The 25595-nt window shown below is 43.9% G+C and overlaps 1 protein-coding gene across 1 annotated transcript in view; it reads left to right on the top strand.

Annotated features, from left to right (window-relative positions):
- Positions 1-25595, top strand: part of LOC137334460 (voltage-dependent L-type calcium channel subunit alpha-1C-like) — a 435374-nt gene that overhangs the window by 84693 nt on the left and 325086 nt on the right. Inside the window, exon 5 of the mRNA XM_067999141.1 lies at positions 14025-14221. Within this exon, the coding sequence (XP_067855242.1) occupies positions 14025-14221 (197 nt within the window). The remainder of the gene's footprint in view (positions 1-14024; positions 14222-25595) is intronic.

The raw sequence follows: 25595 nt of genomic DNA, 5'->3' as shown, positions 1-25595 counted from the left end.
TTCTCCAGCACTGCTTGTGGGCCAGGAGGAGCAAGAATGCTTCCCCCCCGGCCCCTCAAGCTAACTTGCCACAATCTCTCCATCCCCATGATCTGACAGCCCCCTTCCCACGATCAGCCAATGCCCCTCCCCATGATCCAATCCCCCCGTGATCAGCAGTACCCCCGCACCCCCGTGATCAGATCTCCCTCCACGATCTGATGCCAGCCACCCCGAGATCCGATCTTCTTCGTGATCTTCGACCCCCTCTGCGATCCGATCCCTTCCCAATCTCTGATTGCCCTCCCCACTGTGATTTCTCCCTCCCTCCTTCCTCTCCTGTCCCCCGCTGTGGCCTTTTATCGCAGGCCTTTCCACCCGATAGCCAGCCTGCCTCTCAATCTGACCAAATGCCAGGCGGGAAACGGCGAAAAAAGATTCAAATGAGGTCCTGCCATTAAATTCGGCAGAACCTCCACCTTTCCCGTATTTCCGTATTTCTTGGCCGCTGCTAGTCCCCCCCGCTCCCTCTCCATAAATATCGGCCTTGTAATAATAAGGGTTTATTTATCTCTAGAGTCACCCAAGGATCTATCCTTGGCCCCCTCCTACATGCTGCCCCTCGGCAACTTCATCCAAAAACACGTCAGGTTCCACAGGTACGCAGACAACACCCAACTCTACCTTACCACTACCTCCCTCCATCCCTCTATTGCCTCTGATTTGTTACACTGCTTGTCCAACGTCCAGTATTGGATGAGTAGAAATTTCCACCAATTAAATATTGGGAAGACTAAAGCCATTGTCTTCGGTCCCCACCACAAACTCTGTTCCCTAGCCACCATCGCTCTCCCTGGCCACTGTCTGAGGCTGAACCAGACCGATCACAAGCATAGCGTCCTATTTGAACCTCAGCTGAGCTTCCAACCCTGTATCCGCTCCATCACCAAGACCGTCTACTTCCACCTCCGTAAACATCGCCAGTCTCCTCCCCTGCCTCGGCTCATCTGCTGCTGAAATCCTCATCCATGTCTTTGTTATCTCTAGACTAGACTATTCCAATGCTTTCCTGGCTGGCCTCCCACCTTGCACCCTCTGTAAACTTGAGGTCATCTAAAACTCTGCTGTCGGTATCATAACTCGCACCAAGACCCACTCACCCATCACCCCTGTGCTCACTGACCCACATTGGCTCCCGATTCGGCAACGCTTCAATATTAAAATTCTCATCCTTGTTTTCAAATCCCTCCATGGCCTCACCCCTCTGTTACTCTGTTACTTCCTCCAGCCCTACAACCCTCCGAGATCTCCGCGATCCTCCAAATCTGGAATCTTGCAAATCCCTGAATTTAATTGCTCCACATTGGCAGCCGTGCCTTCAGCTGTCTAGGCCCTAAGCTCTGGAATACCGTCCCTAAACCTCTCCACCTCTCTACCTCTCTACCTCTCTCTCCTCCTTTAAGATGTTCCTTAAAACCTACCTCTTTGTCCAAGCTTTTAGTCACCTGTCCTAATATCCGCTTATGTGGCTCGGTGTCAAATTTCATTTGGTAACACTCTTGTGAAGCACCTTGGGATGCTTTACTACATTAAAGGCGCTATATTAATGCAAGTCGTTGTTGTTATCAACAAAGTGTGATGGGAAAAGTGTTCTAAGAATTAAGCGTGACAGATAGAGGAAGTATACGCAAAATGGAAGAGTTTTAATATATTATGTAGTGTTGCTAATGGTAAGTTAGAGAATATGTTATCTACCCTACCTGTCAGTACTACCTTTGTGTTGCTGGTTGTGTCTGTTTCTGTGTTATTCTCTTTATTTCTGTTTTTTTCATTCTATAGTTTTGTTTCTGTGTGTGTTTTGTTGTTTTCTCTGTTTTCCTCTTTTCAGTTTTGTCTGTGTCTTTGTTGGATTGTGTTCAGTGTACTTGTTCAGCAATTGTGTCCCATATTCCCTATTGCATGTCTTGCCATCAGCAGTCCTTCTGCTGCAACTTCATGTGCTTGCATGTAACTCCTCTGTTTCTGTTTTGTTTTTGCTGTGTTGGTGTCGTGTCTTGCATCCATTTCCCTGTCTTCCTCAAAGTCAATTTTCCTTTATTTTTGGTGTAGACATTGGTCCTAGAAGTTCAATGACAAAAGTGTCCAAAATGGCGGGCGGCACTCAGAATATTCTGAGCTGGAAATGTGCTGCCCACCATATTGATAAAGGCAGAAAAAGAGGCGTCAAGGGCCCACATCTGAAACAGACGTTAGGCCCTTTGCATATGCAAATTAGGGGCTTAGCACCTATTTGATGCCCCCTTTACCAAATTGGTTTGCCCCAAATGCAGCCAGAGCCAGCCACCAATCCCCCCCCCCCCCCACCGATTGCTACCTCAACCCCCCTTCCAGTCGTTACCTAGACCCCCCCTCCCAATCGCTATATTGAAATCCCTTCCGGTTGCCCCCTTTCTTCCATGCCCGGTTGTCCCTTCCCCTGGTCGCCCCCTCTCCCGATCACCTCTCCTCCCGCTTGCCCCCCACTTGGAAGACCTACCTGCCCGAAATTCAAATCGTCTTCACTGGCGAGCTGCCTGGAGATGTCCAACAGGCGTCTGCAGCTCACCGATCTGATTTAAATGAGAACCGAGGTCCAATATCGGGTGGGCCTTGGACCTACCTGTACCAGCGCAGGGATTAATCCCTGCTGGCGCGAACCAAATTCTAGGCCAAACTGTTTACCATTTCTAAGTCACTCCGTGTTGCTTCCCCTTTCTTTGCTGTAGATTAGTTTGTTTCATCTGAATCTCTTATGTTTGCCTATGCCTTTACATTCTTACTCTGTTGTTTTGGTCCTGTTGCTGTTTTATTGTTCTTCGCCCATTCTGTTCATTGCTCACCCCTCATATTGTCCTGTACGCTCACTATTTGCCTTGCCCTCACTCTTGCCCAATTGTATGTCCCCTCAGGCTTTCCACTACACTTCCCTCAACCTTTACTTTTCCCCTCTGTAGCTGTTGTTCCCATTATCTCTATGTGAGTAGATAAACTGCAATCTATTAGGCCTTCCTCCTCTTTCTGTCCTGTCCCCATATCCGATACAACTCCCTGTTCTCACCCTTCTCCCTCTTCTCATTGTTTCGACTTTTTAGCTTTCTTTAACATTGCACCTCAATTGCCAGCGGGCTTCCTCAGCCTTTGTCCTCTCTGGGCTGCAAACATTTCCTTTTCACTTTTAAAGTGCTCATTGTGCTAAGAATGCATTTGCCAACTTGCAGTAAATCGCTTTGAGTGTTTTGAAAAGTAAAAATCCAATTTCTCCAGCTCAATGGAGAGTGAAGAGTGCATTAAGACAGAGGTAGGAACTGGGAACAAGAGGGGGCAGGTAGCTGGAAGAAAGAGGAATGGGGCTGGAGCAGTAGGGCATAAGAGGCAGTGGGGTCTGGGAGCAGGGCGACAGTAGATGAAAGCAGGGTGGGCAAGAAGATGTGGGCCAAAAAGAGCAGGGCCTAGGAGTGATGGTAAGCTGGCTGAGGGAAGGAAACAGAAGTGGGAGTGGGGTTAGGGAGCAGGACTAGAGCAGTAAGAAGAAGAGGTGGGGCAGAACTGGCAGGAGCCTAAAGCAGACAGGAGCAGTGCTACCAGGGTGGCTGGTGATAGGGGGGAAGAATGAGGCAGGATGGAACTAGTAGGGGGACATAAAGTGCTCAAAAGGTATAAGCAACAAGAAATTTCATTTAAAAATTCAAAATTGACTTCAGAAACAGGAAGAAACATGTGGAAAAAAAGAAATAGTATTGGTTGAAGATTGGTTAAAAGACAGAAAACAGAGAGTAGGAATAAACGGGTTGGGTTGGCAGGTTGTAACTAGTGAGGTGCCGCAAGGATGAGTGCTTCGGTCTCAGCTGTTTACAATCTATATCAATGACTTAGACAAGGGGACCAAGTGCAATGTATCCAAGTTCGCTGATGATACAAAGCTAGGTGGGAAAGTAAGCTGTGAGGAGGACACAAAGAGACTGCAAAGGGATATAGACAGGTTAAGTGAGTGGGCGAGAAGATGGCAGATGGAGTATAATGTGGGGAAATGTGAAATTATGCACTTTGATAGGAAGAATAGAAAAGCAGAATATTTTTTAAAAGGTGAGAGACTATGAAATGTTGGTAGTCAGAAGGATTTGGGTGTCCTTGTAGATGAATCACAGAAAGTTAACATGCAGGTACAGCAAGCAATTAGGAAGGCAAATGGTATGTTGGCCTTTATTGCAAGGGGGTTGGAGTATAAGAGTAAGGCGATCTTGCTACAATTATATAGGGCTCTAGTGAGACCACACCTGGAGTACTGTGTACAGTTTTGGTCTCCTTACCTAAGGAAGGATATACTTGCCTTAGAGGGGATGCAACGAAGGTTCACTAGATTGATTCCTGGGATGAGAGGGTTGCCCTATGAGGAGAGATTAAGTAGAATGGGCCTTTATTCTTTGGAGTTTAGAAGAATGAGAGTTGATCTCATTGGAACATATAAAATTTTTAGAGGACTTTACAGGGTAGATGCTAAGAGGCTGTTTCTCCTGGCTGGAGAGTCTAGAACTAGAGGTCATAGTCTCAAGATAAGGGGTCGGCCATTTAGGACCAAGATGAGGAAAGAATTTTTCACTTAGGAGGTTGTGAATCTTTGGAATTCTCTATCCCAGAGGGCTGTGGATGCTCAATCACTGAGTATATTCAAGACTGAAATTGATGGATATTTGGACACGAACGGAAACAAAGGATATGGGGATCGGGCGGGAAAGTGGATTTGAGATATAAGATCAGCCATGATCTTATTGAATAGCGGAGCAGGCTCAAGGGGCTGTATGGTCTACTTCTGCTCCTATTTCTTATGTTCTTATAGGTAAATTTGACATAGTATCACAGCAGAAGGCCTGCAACTGTATTCTAACAGGCAACTGTTTGCATTGCGAAATGCTATTATAAATGTTTACATAGCAATTCCCATTATAAATATTTACATAAGCAGGTTTTATGTTAAATGAAAAATATTACAAGAAATAATGTTTTTTGGAAGTGCGTACGCATCATTTAATAACAATACCTAATCTCCCTTGGTGTTGCACACAGGGAATAAAGACCAAGTGTAGTCTTCAGGTGAAGCCGGGTTAGAGGCTGGGGGATAACTGGACCAGGGTGTACAGACTTTGCTCAGTCCCAATGTTAAAGTTATATGTTCTGTCCTTACTTTTTTCTATTGTAAATTCCTAAATCCATATTTATGATGGAAGCTGCCTATGTAAATTTGTCAGGTTGAAATTTCACCCTTCCGCCAGTGATGACGCAGAAGGGTGTAACTACTCCATGACAAATTTACACAGGCAGTTTCCATTATGAATGTGGACGTAAGCTCTTATAATGGAAAAAGATTGTTCAATATAACTAATTGATCTCCCGTGGCCTAAAACATGGTAAGTCAGAAAATATGGTCTCTCTCTCACCCGTCTCTGCTGTCTTTCTGTTGCTGTTTCTCTTTCTCTTTCTGTCTTTACTCCTTTAGTTCTGTATCTTTCTTCTCTTCTGCTTCTCATCCCTTAATTCATTTTGCTTCACTCTCTATCTTCTTTTCTTCTTTCCTTTCAGCTGGGAGGTGATGGATAGTATGGTGTGGTGAGTAATATAGTATGGTGTGGCAAGGAAAGTAGCCACTAACAGCTGCAGCTGCAATTGGGGTGCGTGTTGCAGGGAACATCTGGCCCACAGCAGCTCTCTTCCCATGTCCTCTCCAATTCATTCATGCTTCCCCTCATCCCCTCACTGCCATTGTGTCCTATTCCATTTCCGGCCACACCCTCCCTCCTACCACTACCCCTTTGAATTACCCACTCAACATTATTCTCCCTTCACCTTGCTCCGCTATCACTCACCTCACCTTTAACCCTTATTCCCACTATCTTTCCCCAATGGTAGTTGGTGAGAAGACAAATGCCCCTCACCAGTTTTTTTTCCTTTCCTACACTATCTGTGTACCTTGAAGAAGCTTTATTTGCTTTCAGAATTCAGCTTGTTTCTTCTTAAAAAAAATCAAAGTAGAATGATAGAAGAAACTACTTGTGTGCTTTTCTCTCTGTTAGTGTGCGTATCTCTCTCTCTCTCTCTCACTGCCTCTGCCTCACAGGAGTTAGAAATTAGAATCTCTATCTCACAGGTGTAAACCATTAGCAGTGACTTTTTCCAACTGTCAACAGAACACAAGTGAGGTAATTAGCTGGCTTTAAAATTCAACCAGTGTCTTCTTGAAAATTGAAGTAAAATTACATGAAGAAAGTCACACTCCTTCTCCCCCTCACGTGTGCACAAACACATGCGCACTCTATCTCCCTCTCACCCTACTCTCTCTGACCACGATCCGTCTGTCTGTCTCTTTCTTTCCCTCTCCCTCTCGCTCTCTTTCCCCCCAACCCCAATCAGTCAGTCCCTCCGGGGAAAATTTGCAAAATTACATTCCCCACCATATATAGCAGGCACATTCGTATAACATTTTATGGCAGGTGAGCACCGCTTTTAATAAAACTTCTGTCAAAGATATGTAATGAAGCAGATTTGTTATGGTTCATACGGTGCAGATTGTAAGTGAAAGTTGTAGACCTCCATACTGCAGCCTCTTTATAATAAGAATATATGAAATTATACTTTTAATACAGATTTATATAGATCTAATAGGATTATTAGGAGGGAAAAAATTAGCAATACCATTATTTAAGAGCATGAACTATTTCTTACTTATGTGTAGATAAAATTCAAACATCTACAAGTAAAACTTTGGCCTGAAGGAGATTTAAAATCTCGGACTGGATGTTGCCAAAGCTGCCAGAGCTTTCTACTTTAACTCGAAAACCGCTGTTAAGTGTTTGTAATTAAAGAAACAGCACATTCTGGGCTGATTTAGCATTGTGCTAATTATGCAAAAAATGCTAGCTACAATTTGCAGACCATGATGTAAATTAACAAAGATTGAACAGCTGTTGCTGCCCAAAATAAACAAAGCACTTAAGACGCTATAACCAGCAACTTTGAAATTGATGTTAATGCAAATGGCTAATAGTTATTGTTTTATGACCGATATAAGCGACTGCCCATTTTAAACGTGGACATTTTAAGTGGTGGGGACTTTACTTCCTGGGCAGTAATGTGGCAGAGTGGATCGCCCACCCATTGTAGAACTTGTCTGGTTTTTATCTCATTGAAATCAATAGTCTGAAGATCAGACGAGCACTATAATGGGTGGGCAATCTGCTCCGCCAGGTTACTGCCCAGGCAGCAAAGTTGAAAATTACTCCCTCACTCTCTCTCTCCCTCTTTCTTTCACATTTTAAAGTTTATACAACCACAAAGCAAACAGGTATGTAATGAAAAAGCTGTCATTGTTTTCTCTCCCTCACATACAGCCACTCTGCGTTCTTTGAAAAAACTATATAAATTTTACCTGAGTAAAGCTTTTGAAATGTGTCCTCTAGCATTTCTTCAAATGGTTTTGAAAATTTTGGCCAGAAACTGTGAGAAGCCAAGGGAAAAAATACTTTGCAGTATAGCTGACTGAATAGTACTGATGCATCCTTGGAAATTAGGTACACTCCACATGGTCAGCCTGCACAACCGGAATTCAGCTCATAGCATCACATCTCTGGGCAAAAATATCTAATCCAAGTCCAAGCTTTTAGGAGATGCTGAAACCTTCAAGTAAAACTTTAATGAAGGTATTAAAAGACAAAAAATACAATTTAAATGATAAGTTACATACGAACATATGAATTAAGAGTAGGAGTAGGCCATTCGGCCCCTCGAGCCTGCTCTGCCATTTGATAAGATCATGACTGATCTGATTGCGACCTCAACCCTGCTTTCCTGTCTACCTACTATAACCCTTGACTCCCTTGTTAATCAGGAATCTATCTTATTCAGCCTTAAAAATATTCAATGACCCTGCCTCCACTGCTCTCTGGGGAAGGGAATTCCACAGATTCACGACCCTCTGAGAGAAAAAATTTCTCCTCATCTCCGTCTTAAACGGGAGACCCCTTATTTTTAAACTGTGGCCCCTAGTTCTAGTCTCTCCCGCAAGGGGAAACATCCTCTCAGCATCTACCTATCCTAGTCCCCTCAGGGTCTTATATGTTTCAATAAGATCACCTCTCATTCCTCTAAACTCCAGTGTATACAGGCCCAACTTGTCCAAACTTTCCTCATAAGATAACCCCTTCATCCCAGGAATCAGTCGAGTGAACCTTCTCTGAACTGCCTCCAAAGCAATTAAATAAGGAGACCAAAACGGCACACAGTATTCTAGATGTGGTCTCACCAATGCCCTGTACAACTGTAGCAAAACATCTCTACTTTTATTTTCCATTCCCCTTGCAATAAATGACAACATTCCATTTGCCTTCCTAATCACTTGCTGTACCTGCATACTAACTTTTTGTGATTCATGTACTAGATCCCTCTGTATTCAGAGTTCTGCAATCTCTCTCCATTTAAATAATATACTGCTTTTCTATTCCTCCTCCCAAAGTGGACAAGTTCACATTTTCCCACATTATATTCCATCTGCCAAATTTTTGCCCACACACTTAACCTATTCATATCCCTTTGCAGACTCCTTATGTCCTCTTCACAACTTACTTTCCTACCTACCTTTGTGTCATCAGCAAATTTAGCAACCATACATTCAGTCCCTTCATCCAAGTCATTAATATAGATTGTAAATAATTGAGGCCCAAGCACTGATCCCTGTGGCACTCCACTCGGTACATCTTGCCAATCTGAAAATGACCCATCTACTCTCTGTTTCCTGTTAGCTAACCAATCCTTTATCCATGCTAATATGTTACCCCCTACACCATGAGCTCTTATTTTGTGTGGTAGCCTTTGATCAATCATTAGCAAAGTGATGGAAGGTGTCGTCGACAGCACTTACTCACCAATAAACTGCTCACCAGTGCTCACTTTGGGTTCTGCCAGGACCACTCGGCTCCAGACCTCATTACAGCCTTGGACAAAAGAGCTGAATTCCAGAGGTGAGGTGAGAGTGACTGCTCTTGACATCAAGGCAGCATTTGACTGAGTGTGGCACCAAGGAGCCCTAGTAGAATTGAAGTCAATGGGAATCAGGGGGAAAACTCTCCAGTGGCTGGAGTCATACCTAGCACAAAGGAAGATGGTAGTGGTTATTGGAGGCTGATCATCTCAGCCCCAGGACATTGCTGCAGGAGTTCCTCAGGGCAGTATCCTAGGCCCAACCATCTTCAGCTGCTTCATCAATGACCTTCCCTCCATCATAAGGTCAGAAATGGGGATGTTCGCTGATGATTGCACAGTGTTCAGTTCCATTCGCAACCCCTCAAATAATGAAGCAGTCTGAGCCCGCATGCACCAAGACCTGGACAACATCCAGGCTTGGACTCATAAGTGGCAAGTGACATTCGCGCTAGACAAGTGCCAGGCAAAGACTATCTCCAACAAGAGAGAGTCTAACCACCTCCCCTTGACATTCAACGGCATTACCATCGCCGAATCCCCCACCATCAACATCCTGGGGGTCACCATTGACCAGAAACTTAACTGGACCAGCCATATAAATACTGTGGCTACAAGAGCAAGTCAGAGGCTGGGTATTCTGCGGCGAGTGAATCACCTCCTGACTCCCAAAGCCTTTCCACCATCAACAAGGCACAAGTCAGGAGTGTGATGGAATACTCTCCACTTGCCTGGATGAGTGCAGCTCCAACAGCACTCAAGAAGCTTGACACCATCCAGGACAAAGCAGCCTATTGATTGGCACCCCATCCACTACCCTAAACATTCACTCCCTTCACCACCGGCGCACAGTGGCTGCAGTGTGTACCATCCACAGGATGCACTGCAGCCACTCGCCAAGGCTTCTTCGACAGTACCTCCCAAACCCGCGACCTCTACCACCTAGAAGGACAAGAGCAGCAGGCACATGGGAACAACACCACCTGCACGTTCCCCTCCAAGTCACACACCATCACGACTTGGAAATATATCACCATTTCTTCATCGTCGCTGGGTCAAAATCCTGGAACTGGCTTCCTAACAACACTGTGGGAGAACCTTCACCACACGGATTGCAACGGTTCAAGAAGGCGGCTCACCACCACCTTCTCAAGGGCAATTAGGGATGGTCAATAAATGCTGGCCTTGCCAGCGATGCCCACATCCCATGAACAAATAAAAAAAAACAAGGTTGACATTCAAGTGCTAAAGGCAATACAGGGAAGAGCAACGAGACTAATCTCTAATCTCAAAATGTGGAGATGCCGGTGATGGACTGGGGTTGACAATTGTAAACAATTTTACAACACCAAGTTATAGTCCAGCAATTTTATTTTAAATTCACAAGCTTTCGGAGGCTTCCTCCTTCCTCAGGTGAACGTTGTTGGAAAAAAAAACGTTCACCTGAGGAAGGAGGAAGCCTCCGAAAGCTTGTGAATTTAAAATAAAATTGCTGGACTATAACTTGGTGTTGTAAAATTGTTTACTAATCTCAAAAGGCTGAGCCACGAGAAAAGACTGGAGAGACTAAATTTTGCAGCCTGGAAAGAAGGTATCAAATTGGTGGGGTAGATTTTGTCTTCACTGCCTGGGTGGTAATCTGGCAGAGCAGATTCACTGCAATGAAAATCGGGCAGGATCTATGAAAGGTGGGCGATCTGTTCCACCGGATTACTGTCGATTAGGACGAATATCCACCACGTGATTCTTGTACAAGATAGTTATGTCAACGGAAACGGCAAATCCGGAATATTTCTTTGAATTAAATTTTGAGAGTAGGACAAGGACAAACCGACTTAAACCAGTAAAAGGTAAATGTAGGAACTGATGTCAGGAAATACTTCATGCAATGAGTATAGGATGGAATAGGCTTCTGTACGTATGGAATAAACTTCCAGGCAGTGTAGTGGAAGTAAAAACTCTGGAATGTTTTACAAAACAATTGGATGAAGAAATGAGGAGAATCTAGGATCTCTCTGGATGGATGAATTAAGATGGGCTGATTGGCCTTCCACTTCCATAATTATCAGGTTATCTTTGCCCCTTCTCTGTCAAATGTGAACTTCTGATTAGGCCTAAAGGCAGGCTTAGAGAGCCTACACCAAAAACAGGTGGGGGTTTTATTTGAATATTTAAATCTATTTGCCCACAAGAAATTTCCTGTGAATGTTCGCTGATTATGCCAATATATAGCAGGTGATGTGGCAGACACATTCTGGCTGAAAAAAGGGATGTACCCCTAAAAGAATATCAGAAAATCACATTTTTCTTCAGCTTTGTGCTTAATTTTATTTTCACTGCTAATTTTTAGCTATTTAGCTTTTTGACCAAGAGTTTCAGTTGCCTTTATTTTAGTTACTGTAATTATAATTTTGAAAATAGGCCTTACAATGAGGATTCCTCTCTTTTTGTGTCATTTGGAAGATGAAGAAGAGGATGAAAAGAGGGATGCAAAACATCAGATTGCATGAGAGGTCGACTGCCCTTATCAATAAACCATATCTATAACCAAAGTTTTATCTATCTACCTTCAAATGTTGGAAGCAAACTGCCTTTGCAAAGTCCACTTTACTGGAAAGGCAAAGCAGAGTGGTGCTGTCTCCTTGAATCTGATCTTCAGCCAACTTCCACTGGGATAGCATTACTAGCTGTGAAGGTTATCACGGCCCTGAGCTGATTCATTCCACACTGCCAAAGGGGATATCAGCAATATCAGTCAATCTACAGTTCAAGCAGGTGATACATTGTCAAATTGCCACAGTGAGCCATGGCTTTGCAGCTAAGAAAGCACACAAGGTGCCCTTCAGCCAGCAGGTTGCTGCTCCTCCTTTGAGTCTTCCATCTGCTCTTTCTCACTCATGCTCTGTGATTCACTACTTTCACTGGCTACCTAAATCTCCTGAGCTAGATGTATACTTAATGCTGATCCTTGCTATGGATGAAGGAAGTGATGCTGAGTGCTATGCAGTACTGACTTTATGGGAACCAAAGAGACTGTAGCTTCTTCTTCTGGGACATCAATAGAACCAGAAGATATATTAAAATGGTAGCTGAAATGCTCTACTGAAACAGAGTTTAAATCATCAAAGTCTGGTTTGTTTCATTATATGCATGTGAATGACTGAGTAAGTGAGTGAGAAGAGAGAGAATAATGAGAAGGAATGGTACTAACCCTGAGGCTTCTAGTTTTGCTGAACCCTTGTTCTCAGATCCAACTATGTCCAACATGGCCTGTTCATGTTGACCGAGGGCCCTCCTGCTGTTTGGATGTGCTCCCTCCTGTTATGCGCCACTTTGTTGTAAGCAGAGACACAGTGCTGAGATATTGGAAATTTGAGGATCACATAGACAAGTTACAGCCAAGTAGCTACCAGGTTGTGAGTACACAAACAGGCATCATGTAGGTTAGTTAAAAGGTAAGTTTGCTTTGTGAAGTCACCATTCCAAATAGTCAAGCTTTGAGTTTATTCTGTCTATGATATACAGTAGTGAGTTCAAAGAATCTATTGTGACATACAAAAGTTTAGCTAGAGCTACTGTAGTATATAGTAGCGTTGGAAAAGGCCCAAGTTTAGATCAAAAAAGCGCATAGCTGACCTCTGTGCAAAATGTCATTAGTTTTGCATTGTAACATGAAGCAATAGGTACTCACTTACTCAATAAACTGTTCATTCCGCACTACAATTCTTTTCAGAATGCAACTTTTTAAAGAGGTACTTTCTGTGTGTAAATTTTTTAACCTCCAAATTACCCAAGCTTCTCAGGCCTTGCATCTGTGCTGTCCTCCATGTGAGAAGGATGAAATGTTTCAGCCATTGATGTCTCTAATAATGTTGTTAACATTCCTTAGGCAACCAACTCAGAGGCACAATTGACTTCTGCAGGATGGTCCCCTGGCTAATTTTCCCTGAGTCATAAACCAGCATAAACTACTGAATTTCACCAACAGGGAAAACCTCAGTGTGAATGTCACTCAGTACTGGGATTTTGCTGTGGTGGCAGAATGCATTGCAGGACCAATGCAGAGTGTCATGGAACAGTGGGTTATGGGTTTGCATTAAGATCCTCACACTGCTGAGTTTCTACTCTCAGCTGTGTCAATGTGGATGAGCCTTGTCTGAATAAACTGTACCTTGAAGTGGGAAATTAAAAATATTCATGCCAGCATAGTAGATCCATAACCAATATGTCAGTGTGCAAGACTACTTTAATCTTAGCAACAACATACATGGAGCCACATCACTGTGGCACAACTTCCCCTGATCTGACATCATGAAGTTCTGCTCTAGTGACGTAATGGAGTCAATAACGTGTTGGCAGGGGCCGCACGTCATCGGGGATAGAAACCTGAGGCTTACCACATGCCCAATGGATTCAGTGTAGACCAATGTGGCCAGCTAGCATGAAGGGCACATGGAAGCCTGCACACAAAACAATTTAAACTCAGGGCCACCTCCATAATGTAACTGGAGCGCATGAGCAGGGCTCCAGTTGCTGAGTGCCCTTTTCCAGTGGGTGATGAAGGGTAGGCCCATAAAGCAAAAAAAAATAACATTTTGCCTGGATGGCCCTTTCCTTTCCCTAGGTCACCCAGTTTGTCTCCTCTCCCCCTCCATGCAAGAAAATAAATGCTGGCGCTCCACCAGAAGCTAGCAACCCTTGGTGCTCCCAACATGTCTTGCACAATGTGCCAGCAGCAACAGAAAAATATTTACATATGCTGATCTTGCATTGTGGGGTGACAGCTCATTCATCCAGTTTCAAGATTGGTATATAACATTTGATTAATTTTCACAACTAGTAATCCATCTGGACATAGCAAACTTATTCCTTGCAGTGTTATTTATTGAGTCACCCAGTCTGAAATTAAATTGTATTGCATAAGTCTCAGATTAGTATCATGTACAATGGCATTTCATCAGGGTTCTGTATAGGTAATTGATAAACTGCTGCCGTAAAGAGTTGATACATATTGTTAACTTATTGTCTTGTTTAATATTCAGGAATAATTGCTGAAGAGGAACCCGCACCCTGCAGCTTAAATGTTGGACATGGTCGCCGATGTTCAAATGAAACATTATGTGCAAGTGGATGGGTTGGCCCCAATGATGGAATCACTAACTTCGATAACTTTGCCTTTGCTATGTTAACCGTATTTCAGTGCATAACCATGGAAGGGTGGACCGATGTCTTATACTGGGTATGTATTACAACAGAAACTGAACAATAAAATAGGGTGGGGGGGATGAATGCAGTAAACTTTGCAATAATTCTGTGCATGGCATAGTTTACTAGTCTGAAAATTCACTAAAATTACTCATATTGTTCCATTTTCACCTTAAACACAAAGCATTTTAAAATGGCTGCTGCTTAATGCATGTTGAGTTTGATAAGGAAGTAAATTAAAAGGTAGATTGAAGTGTCTGTGTACTTTACATTTTTTTATTATAAGTGTGATTTAAAAAAATACTGTTTCTATAAGTGCTTTTGAAAAATATTTGATACCATAAATAGTAATAGCCTCCACTATTTTTTTCTTGCTTTGACTGATACCACCATACTGAAATTAGATTCCAAGCCGCTATCAAAAATTAAGTTATTAACAGCAAAACTGTTGCCAGTACTGGATTTTTCTTTTATTTCACTGATCCTGCTTCCTCTGTTATAATTTTTCTCTACATTTCCTCTTGTTACTAGTCCTCCTTTCCTTATCCATATCTTACTGTCATAACCTCTCCTTTTTTTGTTCAACTCTGCCCTCTCATTTAAGGCATCTCACTTTTTCATATCTTCATTGCTTTTTCTTGTTTTCACACTCCTAGTTGCCATTTCAATTCTGTCTTCTGTTGAAACCTAAGAGCAGTTTTCCAGTTACCGTTTCTCACTCATTGCCTTACTGTCTATTTCCCTAGCTGCTGAGCACCCCTGATGCTCTCTGTTTCCCTTGCTGTCTGCAGCTGTTCTGTGCTTGTATCTTGGCTATGTCTGTACCTTATGTTTCTCATTGCCACTCTGTTTCACTCAGTTCAAGACTTCTTTTAAGCTTACTCCTTTCAGTAATGGCACCACTAACCTGAATCTGAGGTTCAAGAACAGTGAATAGCACAAGGAATCCAGTGGGCCCATCAGGTTATATTATTCAGTTGGTTCCTTATTTCAGCGAGCATTGCAATTTCTGGGAATTAATAGATCTGATGAGATAATGAGCACAAGGTAATGGAATGAAAGGCCAGAAAGAAAGAAAGAGAAAAAGAAAATAAAAAACAAAAAAAGTGATAAAAGAATAAAATAGAATGGACGGGGTTGGGTTGGGTTGGGTGAGGGGGGGGGGGGGGGTAGAGTGGTGGAACTATATGTAATGTTAGGCAGTGGGTTCAGTCTGAAATTTCATAACATAATGCATTTCCACCTTCATTCATTCTGCCAATGAGAAGCATAGAATCATGTACACTTAACTAGTGTGTCTTAGTAGGAATAAGGAAAGGACATATACACCAAATTATAAAACTTTAAAAGAAGTAGAGGAGCAGAGAAACTTAGAAATTCAGATATACAAATCTTTAAAAATGGGAGGACAAGCTGATCATCAGTTAAAAAAAGCATATGGGATCCTAAGTTTTATAAATAGGGTATAGAGTTCCAAAGTAAAGAGATAATGCTTATACTTAACAAATCATTGGTTTAGTTGCAGATAGAAAATTGTGTCCAGTTTTGAGTGTCTTACTTTAGAAAAGATATCAAGGCCATAGAGATGGCGCAGAAAAGATTAATTAAGATGATACCAGGGTTGAGCTGCTTTAGTTATCAGGAGGCTAGAGAAACTGAGGCTCTTTGCAGTAGAACAGAGAAAATTGAGAAGATCTGATAGAGGTGTTCAAAATTACGAGGGTTTTGATAAGGTAAATAAGGAAAAATTATTTCCACTGGTTGGTGAGTCCGTAACTAGGGCACATAAATTTAAGATCACCACCAAAAGAACAAAGGGAGAGGTTAGGCATTTTTTTAGGAAGTGTTGTTAGGATATGGAATTCCCAGCCAGAAAAAGTGTTGGAAGGAAAATCCATCATAGCCTTTAAAAGGAAGTGGATAAATACTTGAAATAGTTAAAATTTTAAATGGTATGGCGAAAGGGCAGGTGAATGAAACTATGTGGATAACCCTTTCATGATAGCCAACACAAGCATGCTAGGCTGAATGACCATCATCTATGCTGTAAAATTCTATGATTCTAAGTGCTTTCCTACAGAAAGAAAAGGAAAATCTGAGGGACTAGGCTCAATAAACTATTCTCTTGTGCCTCCTACTGGCTGGTTACAGACTAGCATCCACAAAGATCTGGGACTGCCTTATCAATAGGTGTTTAATGTGTGGCCCGGGGAGATCTAGAGGAGGAAAAAGGTGAGAAAATGTTTTTTTAAATAAGTTGACACCCTCTCAAAAACATTGCCAAGGTAAAGAAAAGGAGACAGAAAGTAGCAGAAAAAGGCAAAAGAAAGAAAATTAAATAAAGGGAACTGAAATGCTGAATAAGATAAGAAAGGTAAAAGTAGAGCAGAGGAATGTGAGAGGGTAAAAAGAAAATTTAAATGTAAAGCACATGGGATTGTTTAGTGATACTAACAAAACAGGAGCAGCTTCGTTTTTTACAGTAAGATGGTATCAATCCATTGCCTTAAAAGTGATTGATAACTGCACCATATATACTTTCTATTTGTTCAGTGAAAAGCCATCAGAACTAAATTTTGCTGGTATGACACACACCTTTAATAAAAAAGTATATCTCTAGTACCTTACAATAAACAGTTATTTCCGAAAACATTCAGCAAAAAAAAAAAAATTGGAAAAATAAATTAATAAAAGCTTGAATTGAACACCATTTGGACAACTTTGAGTGTTAGACTTGCTAGCCAACAGATATAAGAGAATAAAAAGAATGTATTCTGAAATACGGAAATTATTTTGTTTTAAAGACTCAATTTATTCCTTATTAATTCTCTTTCCTACGATTGAGATCAAAACATGCTTATCCAGTTCCAAATTAAAATAATCAACATTTTTCAAGTTTATGAAAAGTTGTTAAACACAGTTCAAGCATTTCTTTCATCTGTAGCAGACTTGTAGTTTAAGATGCTTGATTCACAAGATGGTTATTCCTTTGAGGCGAGAAGAGAAAGAAGGAAAAGAATCCTAGAAAGGAATGATACTTGAATCTGGCGACCATTCAATGTGATGCACAATGTTGCATTTTATCTATCCTCAGCGGGGTTGCTAGGCATGCGCACTTCAGAAAGATAGAGCACCTCTCACTAGTAAAAAATTATGTTTCCTTTTCACTCCACAGCAGACTATGACAGACAAAAGCATGGGCTTTGCTATTAGGAGTCACACAGCTGAGTGCAAATGAATAACTTCAAAAATTAATTAAATTTTGCTAAAATTTTAGAAGCACTTTAGCACATTTGGAATAGATTTGATTTGGTGAACAAAGTCTGATGTGGTGTTCTAATGTGCTATATCACAGACGGATAGATTTTAAAAATGTACCCACAATATCCATAATCCCAGTATGGTGAGTTTCTATTTTTAACTGTGCTGTCGTGGGGAGGTGCCAAGTATGGGCCAGGTATAGCCCCATAGGAAATGAGGACAAACCTCTGGTACCTCAGTACTCTTCATATATGAACCTAGCCTGAGAATGTGAGCAAGTTATTTGATCACAGGATTCTGTCCTCACCCAATATCCATATTTGTGCACTTTCCAGTAAGTGTCACTGAATATTGATCAGTCGTGGAAACCATTACTGATTTGTTTTTAACCTCTCTAAATCAAGGACTCTTAAGACCAATAGTGGTGTCCCACCATTGCTCTGGTTGAGAAAACTAACTCAGCATGGACCAGCAATCAAGCTAAGACCTTCTTGGTCTGCATGACTCTGGCTCCTAAAATCATGCATTTACCCGCTGAGCAATCAGAGGAGCTCCAAATTATGTTTTGAATGGAAACGTTGATCTGTCACAATTCTTGATGTTAAAGAATTACCCATCAAACAACATCATGATGCACTAACATTTTGTAAGAGAATGGAGAAATTTTAATTGACTAATGGCACAGTGGGGAAAGAATCAATCTTGTTAATTGTAGTAACATTGTAAATGCATTCAAAAAGAATATGTTTGCAATTTTGTTACATGTAACAACCAGAGCAATTCTTTTCTCATAATCTTTAATATTTGCTGATTAAATGATTTTAAATGAATACATTTAACATGTAAATGCTGACAACTTCCATCGGGACTGAATGAAGCTTTGTAAATCCTATATTGGTTACGCTTATTGGGTTAGGTCTTCAATGTTAAGGGTAAGCAATTACTCACCGATAGAGTTGGGTGCATGGGAATGGAGGGAGTGGATCAAATCAGCTATATTGAAATAGGATTATGGAATCGGTGAAGGAGGGACCCAACAAATCCATATTGACTTGGAACTCTGGGATCCAGGGAAAAGAAGCCAACTTGCCCAAACTGAGTTAAGCATCTAAGTTTAGTACTCATATTCAGTTAGGTTTCTAAAATTAGAGTGAGAGGGGCACATCACAAGCTTATTAAGTTAAGCTCTTGAGATTTGGGAGGAACACGATGTACCCATATTGAGATAGGACTCTGGGCATCATGAAACATTCACCCCATGGAAGTGACCGCATCAATGTTGATCCTACAATCAGCTAGGTTGCAGCTGATAGCAGTTTTTCATCCTTCTGTAAGGCAATAGTTAAGTTCTGCATGACATGGAAAAGTCTGGTACCAGTACTGCTCTTTGATTAACCAACATAAGGAGAGGTTATAGTAGGATAGCTAATTATTAGTTCTCTTTTGCAATTGGCCAAATGCAGATTTGCCCATAACAGGCCAAGGTAACCATCTCCATTTTTCTTTTACTCTGCTAGAACACTAGTGCAAAGTATTTCACCTAGGAATCTAGAGAATAGCTAATCACACTAAATGACAAGCATATTTTATTGTCAGGAATCCTACAGGACTTCCCATCATTTGTTTGCCAAGCTGGTGCTGTTTCACTAAATCACTGGTTTGGCAAAACATACAGTTTTGTAAAAATAATCTCTTATTCCATGTTGTTCAACAGCTTAGCTGAGATCTGGAATTCCTATATGAGGATCATGGACACGCACTTGAGTCATATCATGCCATGACACAGTGGGCCAATGAAACCATTTCTTTCAATTTTTTTCAGATTTGAAAAGGCCAATGCCAGAGAGAAACTGGGCGTCAAAACAAAGTTTCCCCTCAACATTAGTTAGAAAGTTGCTTTCTGCATTGGATAAAATAAGTGCATTTGTGTTAATTTATATTTATTAAGGTTGCCTGAGCTTGGCAACTCAAAAGTAATCCTATTTGCAAATAAAGTCATTGTCATTTTTAGTAGCAAGATGACAGGCAGTGGGTTGTATTTTGTTAGAATAAGTGGATACCAACTGATATAGAATTATGTTTACTTTCAGGTGTAGTGGATTGGATTCACTTCTGGAATCTGGTTCAAATCTAGCTCGACTGACGAGATAAAAACTCTTTTGGGCTCGATTTTGAAAGGGCAGCAGGATGGTGGGGGTGAGGGGGTGCTCAATGGGCGTGCGGGTAACCCGACTAATAAAATCTTAACGTTTCCCACACGATCGCAATTCAATTGGTGGCCCTTAACGTAACTTCCGGGTTTGTCGTCCGAAAGCTGTGCAGTGGACGGACTGCGCACCTGTATGACAGGCTGTCAGCTGGAGCAGCTCTATTTAAAGGGCCATTGCTCCAAAAGCTTTTCCTGCAGCAAACACCAAAAATGCACAATGGAGCAGCACAGGGGCAAGGCTGCTCCAAGGTTAAATGATGCTTCGCTGCAGCAGCTACTGGCCGGGATGAGGAGGAGGAGAGAAGTGTTTTACCCCGTGGATGGAAGGAAATGCCCTGCCTCTACCACCAAGAAGGCCTGGCTCGAGGAGGCAGAGGAGGTCACCAGCAGCAGCAACTTCTCCCACACCTGGGTCCAGTGCAGGAAGCGCTTCAATGACCTAATTAGGTCAGCAAAAGTGAGTACACTTTCCTGCATTCTCCTACATTTCGTGTTCCACATCACAGCCACCCCCCCTCCCAACAACTCATTCTGCTCTGCCAAGACTACTCCATCACATCACTCCTCACACCCACTTAAGGCTCATCCTCAACTTACCTGCACTTCCTCAGCACTTCCTCACCTCCCCATTTGTGACCCCACCACTACCACTCACCCCAATCCTCAACCAATGTGAAGGATCTGTCTCATACTCACCCCCTGATGCATCTCTTTCACGGTCAGCCTCACCCAAACCAATGTAATCATCGGTTGGCCACTTCACCATCACTCACTCACACGTCTGTACTTTCTGCCCTTCTAGAAGAAGAGAGCGCAAAATGCACACAAGAGGGCGAGGACTGGAAGGGGGGCCACAACAAATAGAGGTACTCAGAGATGCAGTACAGGAGGCCTTGCAGATCAGCCGCACCCTCGAGTGCCTGTCCGTCGGGGACGCCAAGACTGGCATCCCACAAACATCTGGTGACACAACTTTAACATTCATCACACACAATATGAATTGATGTTGCCATGTTGAACACCTCAGTATGCTCATCACAACATGACACATCTGTGATGATGCTTAATATTGCCCTCTGTTCTCTTACAGGCCCTTCAGCAACCGCAGTGACAGCAGAGGGCGATTCCTCAGAGGACCTGCCGGCATCTGAGGGTGCACGGTCACATCATAGTGAGCCGTCCACCAGCACAGATACTCATACCTAGGTGGGTCCTAGAAGTGAGTTGTTGGGTTGGCGCCTGGTGAGTCACCACACACAAGTGAGCATGACTAGACACTGGGGGCAGCGGCAGCTGCAGAGAGTCCGCATCGGTGGACGCATTCCTCTCCAGTCTTTGCTCAGCTGGACGCAGATGTTAAACCCCAGGTCTATCCTTTAAAAGGAGAATGATCGAGGGACAGCAGCACATTCGCGAGGTGCTGGAACAGGTGCCATGCGCACTCTCCATGATAATGCAGAGGATAGAGGAGTCCAACTCCTGCATCAGTGGAATGGCGGCACAGGTAAGTGCGGGAATGTCTGCAGTGGAGAAAAGGCTAGCCTCCGTTGAGCTTCAAGCGCGGCTTACAAATGAGTCCATTCAGGTCCTGACAACGGTCATTCGGACTCAGGGTGAACAACATTCTGCCGTCTTAAATAGGCAGACAGATACGCTAGCACTGGCTTTACAAGGCATCACACTCGTCCTTCAAACTGTTGTCCAGCAGAGTGGTAGGAGTGATGTGGGCCTGGCCCAGGAGAGGGATGATGGCGAAAGGGGACGTGTAAGTGAGGATGCCACTCAAAGCGCTTCCACGTCTCACCCATTGCCCTCCTCTCAACCAGTACCCGCAATGCTGCCTCCTCACCAGGTGGCCGCATCTGCCTCTGCACAGGTGCAGGTGGAGCAGTCTTTGGAGGGATCCTCATGAGCTCCAAAAACCAGAGGGCATAGGCCGAAAGTATCTAAGCAGTCAGGGCATGAACATGAGCAACCTGCCACTACCTCTGCTGCAGCCACAGAGGATGCACCATGTAGAAGCGGTAGGAAGAGAAAGGCTAAGGATTTGTGACCATGAAGGGTATGCACATGGGTGTCTGACAGACTGTCGTGTTTTTCATTTATATTTGAATTTTGTTATGTTCACATTAAATGTCATCATTCTCACCACTACTGCCACATCTTGCCCATTCTTGACTGGCTTTTGTGATAGTGCCCTTTCATGAGCTTCACCATGAACGGCGACACTTGATGCCACCCAGTGGGTCACTTTACAGTGGGTGTATGTGTAGTGACAAGACTGTTTTGTGCAGGGTCAGGTGGGGTGGTTGGTGTTGGCGCTGTTCTTTCAAGGTGGTCTAAGGACTAGACTCTTCACACTTTCCGATGTTAGGAGAACCGTTCACATATCAGTGACTCCCTGGCCTCACGAGCAGCCATGTGAGCCGCTGCTCTGGCCATGGGTTTGTCCACCTCCTGCTCCGCTTCCTCCTCCTCCTCCTCAATGTGGATGGCAAATGTGGACGGGGCCTCCTCAAGCGGCACCCCGCTCTGTTGTGCCATGTTGTGCAGGACATAACACACTATTATAATGCATTCCACTCTGTCTGATGCGTATTGAAGCGCTCCCCCAGAACGATCAAGGCACCCATATCGCATCTTGAGCAGCACTATGGCATGCTCAATTATAGACCTGGTGGTGATGTGGCTGTCGTTGTAGTGACGCTGTTGCTCGCTGATGGGGTTCCTTTGAGGTGTCATGAGCCACGTGTGCAGGGGGTATCCCTTGTCCCTGAGAAGCCAGCCCTTAAGGGTGTTTGGTGCGTGGAAGTGGGGCGGGATGTTGGATTCCCTCAGAATGAAGGAATCGTGGCAGCTGCCAGGAAATCTGGTGCACACGTGTAGGAATCTTTTGTGGTTTTCACAAACGAGCTGAGCATTGATGGAGTGATACCCCTTTCTGTTGATGAACAGCCCTGGCATGTGTGGAGGTGCTCTGATTGCTATATGGGTGCAATCGATTGCACCCTGTACCCGTGGGATGCTAGCCACAGAGTGGAATCCCACTGCCCTCTGGCTGAGCTCGTCCATGGGGAAGTTGACATATTGTGAGGCCCTGCAGAACAAGCTGTCAGTGACCTGCCTTATGCACTTGTGTGCGGACGACTGAGAGACCCCGGCAATGTCTCTGGTGGCACCCTGGAATGATCTGGAGGCGAAGAAATTGAGGGCAGTGGTGACTTTGACAGCGACGGGTAATGAAATGCTGCTCGGCCCAGCCGGGAGTAGCTCGGCATGAAGGAGGCTGCAGATGTCTGCGACCATCTGGCGACTCACTCTGAGCCTCCATATGCACTGCTCCTCAGAGATGTCCAGGAAGCTGATCCTTGGTCTGTAGACCCTGTGGCGAAGGTAGTGCTTCGGGTGACGTCGCTGTCTCTGTTGTTGCCCTCTGTGCTCTTATGCAGGTGCCTGTGGTGCACTACTGTGTTGTGGAGCTCCAACTGGCAGAAGTGCATGCCATGCCTGGTGAAGGTGGTGATGTTGTTCATCCTGGGATGTAGTGGTTAATGCAGCCATCGTGCCCCCCATCCTGTTCGTGTCAGTTTGAGGTGGTCCGAAAAGTTGGTAAATATGTGTCAACAGAACAATTCTGAGTGGAAACTAAGAATGTTCAATGAAAACACAAAGATCTCCCAGCCAAAAGTTTGTCTGAAAGAACTGAGTGCCCTGCAGCAATAACTCACCTTTTATCCCCATCTGTCAAATAAGAATTTCAATGTCTAACTGGCTGCTGGCTGAAACACGTCTCCTAAAACATGGAGGGCGTGTAGCACCTATTGTTTTGGCGCTACACAGCCTCTCCGACATCCAAGATGATGTCTTGGATGCGCATGCACGTTTCCAGGCGTGATGTGCGCCGGGCGCCATCTTGGTATTGGAGTTAACACAGGCGCAGATAATGAATGCTGGAAGTATGTAAAGTAGGGAGAAAATAGCTTCAATCAGTGTGCAACGCTGATTTAAAGTGATAGACACCATTTTGGGACTTAACGCTCAACTCAATGCACAGTCTTAACCCCGACCATCTGAACATGTCTTAGAGTGCCTGGAGGACCCCCGACCAGTGCTATTTAAAGGGACCATGCAGGATTTACAGGTTAGTGGCTGGATTATTGCTTCTGGCTGCCGAGACATTTGTAACTGTTTTTGGAGGTCTCCTAGACTTGAATACTAGGACGCGGGGACATAGCCTAACATTTAGAGCCAGGACGTGCAGGAGTGAAGTTAGGAAATGCTTCTACACACAAAGGGTGGGAGACGTTTGGAACGCTGTTCTGGAGACGGCAGTTGATGCTAGCTCACTTGTGAATGTTAAATCTGGGATTGATTGATTTCTGTGAACCAAGGGTATTAGGGATAAGGGGCTAAGGCGGGTATATGGAGTTAGATCACAGGTCCACCATGATCTCATTGAATGGTGGAACAGGCTCGAGGGGCTATATGCCACTGCCACTTGCTGCCTCCTGATATGCAGCACCTTCTCCTGCAAGAAAGCGGGACATGTGTCTGAGTGATGTGCCTGTCATGGTTGAATAGCTAGTGTGTGTGGCCTGTGAGTTGTGGGTGGGTGGCTTGAAACAGTGGTAATGTGTATGGGTGAGAGGAAGCATCTGGTTGAAAGAGTTGAGTACTGATGGAAAGAGTGAGTTTGTTGGTATGTGGATGATGGGGGGTGTAGAGCGTGGTGCAGTTGGTAGGAGACGCCACATGACAGTTGACCTCACTCACCTTGACCACTCATGTCAAAGCATTGAACTTCTTCCTGCACTGCATCCATGTTCATGATGCTGTGCGCCTGGCATTGACTTCGTCCCCCGCTACCTCCCACTGCCATTTGAGTATATGTCTGGAGGGCCTCTTGTTTCCCCTCCCACCCCTGCAGATATAGAGTGTCCCTCCTTCTGTCAACCTCTTGCACCAAGGTCTCTATTCCATCAGCAGAGAACCTTGGTGCACGCACACTCACAGGCCTGGTACCAACTCTGAACGGCAGATTGGTGAGGTCTGGCATGCAGATTGGAGGATGTGGGATTTTGTTTTTTTTATTCGTTCATGGGATGTGGGCATCGCTGGCAAGGCCAGCATTTATTGCCCATCCTTAATTGCCCTTAGTAGTGCGCAACCTTTATTCAATGTTTTAACATAACTCATCAGCGTGTAAACATAGGGATGGGACCTGCATCTGTGTTTTACGGCTGCAATGTCTAATCTCTGTTCAGACTCCGTGCAGACAGTAGACTCTTATTTTCAGCAAATAACAGGTACCAGCTACCTTTAAGAGATTTCTAAGAATCATCCTCCCTTTAAGAGATTGAGCTCCCCCGGTGGTGGAAAGTGCAAATTGCATTGATTCCACGTGGAAGGCCCGGAATGGAACGCTGATTGCAGGTGAGTCCTCTGGTGGGCCGAAACTTGCGTCCCGCCTGAGCAGGGATCACTGGGCACGGGGTAATAGCACATCATGCTATCTACGCCCAAAATCGGCCCTTATCCAATTTTTCCCCTGGAGTGTTTCCCACAGTATGGGAAACACGCTGAGGCTGAATGAAAATCAGTCCCCTGCCTCAATGATCATGAAATTAACTAGTTCAAATACTTAAAGTATCTAATTAACTGTGTTAATGATCATCCCACTGGCTTTAATTGCCGGTGGGACTTCTGCATATGTGAGGAACCCGGAAGTCAGCGGGTTGGAGCCGGCTTCCGAACCCGCTCGACATTTCCCCGATTTTCGGAGCCCCCCCTGCCCCAACGCACCTGCAACTTGATTTGAACATCGGGGCCTTTATGTCTGCTGGCTTCAAAGCACTTGCATAAAATGAGTTTGGCAGTCAAGCCCAGTTGTTACTGACTGTGGGCCAACAGCACAAAATTGTCTGTATTTGCACGAATT

This window comes from Heptranchias perlo, chromosome 18 (genome assembly GCF_035084215.1).
Source record: "Heptranchias perlo isolate sHepPer1 chromosome 18, sHepPer1.hap1, whole genome shotgun sequence".
Classification (NCBI taxonomy): Eukaryota; Metazoa; Chordata; class Chondrichthyes; order Hexanchiformes; family Hexanchidae; genus Heptranchias; species Heptranchias perlo.
This window is presented reverse-complemented; position numbering and strand designations above follow the sequence as displayed.